At 51.2% G+C, this 5,460-nt stretch overlaps 1 protein-coding gene across 1 annotated transcript; it reads right to left on the bottom strand.

Annotated features, from left to right (window-relative positions):
* Nucleotides 1–2,903: 2,903 nt before the first annotated feature.
* LOC123095557 (uncharacterized) lies at nucleotides 2,904–5,208 on the bottom strand. Its single transcript, XM_044517058.1, has 2 exons — nucleotides 5,099–5,208; nucleotides 2,904–4,221 (listed from the first exon to the last, which is right to left on the bottom strand). Exon 2 carries the CDS (start codon nucleotides 4,064–4,066, stop codon nucleotides 3,503–3,505), a length of 564 nt encoding a protein of 187 aa, XP_044372993.1. The 5' UTR covers nucleotides 4,067–4,221; nucleotides 5,099–5,208; the 3' UTR covers nucleotides 2,904–3,502.
* Between the last annotated feature and the right edge of the window lie 252 nt (nucleotides 5,209–5,460).

Genomic DNA, 5,460 nt, shown 5'->3' with positions numbered 1-5,460 from the left:
GCAGGCAGGGGAGGAATACTGGGCCGGTGGTCGCTGGCGTTTCGAGGAAGATCGTCAACACTGACTGGCTGGAGGTAGATGAAGGCGATCTCCCCGTTCTTTTTACATCGGATGGTGCAGAAAAAATGGACTGACCTATTTGCTTTCAGTCGACTGTTATTTTCATAGAATCCTGTAGTAATTGAGTGTGCCATGCATGTTGTAGAGCTATCATATGTCTCCCGTCATTTATTTCTCACCGATCTGCTATCTGCTACCTTTACACTATACTAATTGTGCACGCACTTCACCCATACTCACACTATTGTTTTTTTATGCATGGGTATTTCAGACTCTGACGCAGTGTTGATGAATGCAGAAAAGAAAAGGCAGAAGTCGCTCCAGTTTAATTCGAAGATAAGTAGTAAGCGTTTCAATGCTCTAATTGGTGCAGTGTCAGCAGTTGGAGACAGTAAAAGTATCTCTACAGTTAATGATCTCAATTACCACACACAACCATCCCAGGTGCTTGCTTTAACTTCGCTCTGTCAAATGTGGTTGTATGTTGCATATGGTGTCCAGCTTGTATTGCTTCCAATTTGGTTAAATTGCATCTGCTTACTTTACACATTATACCTTTGATAATGACATGCCTTCCTGTTTTTGATACATACTACATATGTCTATTAACCATGTTCGTACATCAAACTAATGCTCTTTTCTATCCGTCGTCAATCACTTATGATGAGATAGTCACCCGGGTGGGTTAGTGTGAGACGCCCTATGTCGGGGATATACCCCGCGGCGTAAACCGGCCGGAAGTATAACCCGGACGGACTTGGCAGTTTACTTGAGACCCCGCTGAGACTTGACGATTCACTAGCGACCCGTTTGGACCTGGCGGTTTAGGATTCATTAGTAGTCCGGCAGACGGGTCAGAGGAGCGACAAGACCCGGTGGCCCAACGGGCGGTTCATGAAGGCCGGTTCATACTATGGTGGGCCGGTTTAAAAGAAAAGGCGTAAGGAATATTTGTCTTACAAGGAGTTAAGACCTGGACTTGTATCCGGTTTGTATTAGAGATAGACTAGTCCTAATCCTAGTAGGACTCCACATGTAACCCGCCCCTTCAACATATATAAGAAGGGGTAGGGCTCCCCAAAGAGAGGAGAAAGCAAGAAACAATCTCTAGGGCTAGACACAACTAGGGGAGAGCCGGTTTACGGTGACTCCCTCGTGATGATAATGAGATCTAGCCTCAAACAGCATGTAGGGTTTTTACCAGATGATGTTTCCCGGGGCCCGAAGCTGTCTAAACCCTTGTCTTGTGTTGCGTTTCTCGATTCCGCTCAACCCCTCTCAAGCTACCACATAGATGCGTTGACCTCGCGACTAAGTCCTCACACTAAGGACATCTGACGTGTTAATTCGATGACAGTTGGCGCCCACCGTGGGACTCACGCACGGTGGTGTTGAATTCTTGAAGGGAGCTCTTCAGGGATCGAGAAACTCGTGTCTGGCCGAATGACGAAGAACCGGCACGAGACAGTCACATAGGGTTTACTTTGGATCGGGACATTCAAGATTTGAGTTGAAGGGAAATTAGGGTTTCAGGAGGCGCGCCATTATGATTAGACGATTCGTCGAAACCGGATCAATTTTTACTGGGTTGCCGAGATGGACCGAAGTTTTTCCGCTGCAATACCTCGTGCTCGGCGTCGAATCGCTTCAAGGCAGATCCTCGTTTTTTTTAAAGGAAATTATGTATGGAGTAAATCGCATCTAGGGTCGCTGATGTGAGCAAAAGCAATCAATGCTAAAGCTGATCGAGATGGCGACGAGAAGGACCAGAGTAACAGCCCTCGTTTTGGATTACGCGGGGTTAAAAAAAAGGAAAAATAAACACCCACGATGGAAGTGGATAAGGCCACGGACTTAATCTACGCCTCCTTCCGTCTTCGTCTTCAAGCCGCCGCCACTGGACGTGCTTCCGACTACTACTTGGTCGCGGTCCCACTGTGTCGACGCCGTTCCAGCCTACCGCTGTGGCTGCAGCTGCGCCTGGCTGGTCGCCGGCTCTCCTCGAAGCTGGCGTCGCTTCTCCCCGTGGCCGCAGCTGCACCTGGCCGGTCGCCGCCTCTCCTCGAAGCCGGCGTCGCTTCTCCCCGTGGCCGCAGCTGCGCCTGGCCGGTCGCCGCCTCTCCTCGAAGCCGGCGTCGCTTCTCCCCGTGGCCGCGTCTGAACTGCCCCCGCCGTGGCGGCCCCGCGCTACTCCTCCCCTGCGCGAACCGGCTGCGTCCACTCCGGTCTACAGCCGCGGCCTCGCGAGCGCGCTGCCCTCGAGCCGCTACAGTTGAAATCCATAGTAGGCCACAGCAGCAACACGCCTCACCGCAAATCATCTTCGCAGCTGGCCATGGTCGCACCTCCGCCGTGAACCGCCCCGGTTCATATCCACCACGGGCACCTGCGCTTCGCTGACCCGCCATGGCCGATGCATAAAGAGCCGCCCCGGTCTGCAGTGCTCCGAGCCGCCTGCATCACCCCTCGCCTCCCGGCTGAGTCGCCGTCGCGCTTCGCCTCCCCCGAGTTGCCGTTGGGCTTCGACGAGCCGCCTGCATCTCTTCTGAGATGCCACCGGGGCGCATCTCGGTTTATTCCACCGTGTGTGCATTGCCTCAAAAAGCAACAGAATCGGCCACGACCCGGATTACTCCGAGCTGCCGCTTTGTCACTTCGCCGTTAAACCGCCGGGGCTGAGCTGCGATCCGCCGTGATCCTCTGCTACCAGCGGCCGTCACCGTCGCTGTGGTCCTCGCCTCCCCTCGCGCGGGCGCTTGGTCTTTCTCCGCCGGACCGCGTCCGAGCCTCTCCTCCTCACGCCCCTCTGTGGCCGCGCCAGCCGGCTGGCCCTCGCCCTCCTCTGTACCCGCAGCGGGCCGCGCGCCTCTCCAGCTCCTGCGGCCGCGTGCGCGCCGGCTCCACCAATTCGACCGGCCCCGGCCAAACCCGCTCCGGTTCCAGCTCTCGTGCCTGAATCGGCCACGGCCGTGCCTCTCCAACTCGCCGCTGCCGCGGAAGCATCTTGTCGACCCGCCGGGTTGAGCCGGCCTTGTCGTCGCGAGCCATCCCCGACCAGTCATGGTCGCGTCCCGAGTCGCTATGTTTTCCTCACCCATCGCGTGAGTTCGTGCCCGCGGTGACGAGCTGTCTGACACTTTCAAAGTGTCGGCTTCAACCCGATGCATCGCCGGCGCATCTCCTGCTTTGTTCTGATTACACCAAGTCGCTACATGTAGAATCCTTCTCAGTCTTCAGTTACAAATAATACTCCTCAGCTGCTGGTCAAACTGTTGGCGCGCCATATATGTGTCACGCGCCGCCTCGTGGTGTGCCGCCACCCTACACACACGGTCAGAGTGTGCGGCCGTAACATGGACGTGCAGCGCTAGTATAGCTTCCTCTCTTGTTGGACGTGCGTCGCAGACGAAACGCCGGGTGGCCTCCTTGCTTGCTGCAGTGCTCACTGAAAACTGGAGTACGCGGCCGTGGAAGGCTGTAGTGAGGTCGCGTCCTCAGCGTAGAAAAGAGATATAACACGTAGTTTGAGTGAAATCCACTGATAGCGTACTGGTATATTGACATTCTCAGCAAACAGATCATCATCCCCATCTTCGCAGTCAAAGTCACTCTCATAAAAGTCCGAGTCGGTCTGTGCATCTTCTGCTTCCCCTGATTCCCCTGCTTCCTCCTCCTCCCCTGTTTCCTCCTCTTCCCTCGCCCCCTCTGCATATGAACCAGAAGTCCCTTCTCCAAACTGACCAGACCTTGGGAATTTTCTAGGTAGTGTTGGGCATCTATTGAGTATGACATCGTCGCCATACAAAGTCCTTATTTTGTTTTCCTCGTCCACTATTACATCCAATGTTTTAGCTTCTTTGCTTGCAGTGACCATAGCAGCAATTGCTTCCTCAGTGTCCACACAGACAAGGCCATCCATAATATCTTTCCCTGGCAAAACCCAATACACTTTGACCAATGGATCAGTGGGATCATAATCCAACCTGGACAAACAGTACTTCATCATGCCCAATGACCATGTATCAACATGGCAGTAGTCGAAAGCATCATGTGTACATCCAATATTTGTATATGATCTGTTTGTAGTTGTACCCTGCCCTATGAATATCCCATTGTGCTAAAACTCAACTGAAAACAACTGAGTGTCTTCTCCATTTGTCACTGCACAAAGCGGAACATTTCAAAACTCAGCAACTGAATTACTTATGTATGCAATTCAACACATAAGTGGACATATGCACTGAATAAAACTGTAACTGGAGAAATATATAAGTGAAAATGGACATAGGCAGTGAAGATAACTCTAAATGAAGAGAGACATGGCAGTAAATGTACTAACATATTTGTAACTGAAGATATGTGCACCTAAACATATTAGTAATTTAAAAATGCAGTAGAAATGAACACTCGTTAAAAATGCACTCTTTCTGACAAATGCACACTTCCATAAATTAAAATCCACTCTTTTAAACTGGAATTGCAGTACACACTTCATTTTGCAGTAATCTTAAGTTCAGTTTTCTGCCCACTCTTTTAAACTGGAACTGAAATTGCAGTACACACTCTTTTGATCTGAAATTGCAGTAGACATGTGCAGTTAAAACTGAAGTTTTCATCAGCAGACATGGACTCAACACATGGACAGCATTACAATGCTACAAACAGCAGTACAGAGGCATGGATTCCTATCAATAGTAGTAGACAAACTACACTTCCATATTGGTATCTTCAACGGCATCTGAATGCTAAAATCACCTCTTTAATCCCCATCAACAGCACCAGACAAACTACAACAGCAACACATCAACTACAGAATCAAACCCACACCGATTAGGTTCCTGGTTGCAGCCTCGATCCCCAAAAACCTAGTCTACCATCAATCCACACAGGAAACTCATACCAATCCACACAGGAAACACCTACTGTTCAGCACTAAATATGACGAACATGGATTGATCATCTGGGCCACCTAAACCTAACCAAACCCAGGCCAATTAGGTTCCCAATTGCGGTATAGAGGAAGGGATTCGGTACATACCGTACTCGGGAGGGAACTCCCCTGGTTCGCGAAGCCGCGGCTCCATCGATCGCCGGCGCTGCCACGCCCAAGACGGTGTCACCCTGGGTCGCCGTCGAGGACGAGACAGGGGAGGGGTTTGGGGAGGAGTTACGAGGGCGTCGGCTGTATATCTGAACCGTCGAGGGTGTTTTTGTTTAACTCTATTCAGCCTGGCGCGAGTGAGGACGAAAGACTGAATTTTGCGACAAGTCCGGGGGGTTTCTAGATAAATGCAGGTTGTTGACGTGGCACTCCACGCGGACTAGTTCGGACAGATTTGTATGCGTTTGTTACGGCAGTAGAGTTCATGTACTACTTTTTTGGGGTTTTTTAGTTTTTGT

Source organism: Triticum aestivum, chromosome 1B, assembly GCF_018294505.1.
Source record: "Triticum aestivum cultivar Chinese Spring chromosome 1B, IWGSC CS RefSeq v2.1, whole genome shotgun sequence".
NCBI lineage: Eukaryota > Viridiplantae > Streptophyta > Magnoliopsida > Poales > Poaceae > Triticum > Triticum aestivum.
Note: the sequence above shows the minus strand (reverse complement) of the source record. Positions and strands in the feature narration are given on the sequence as shown.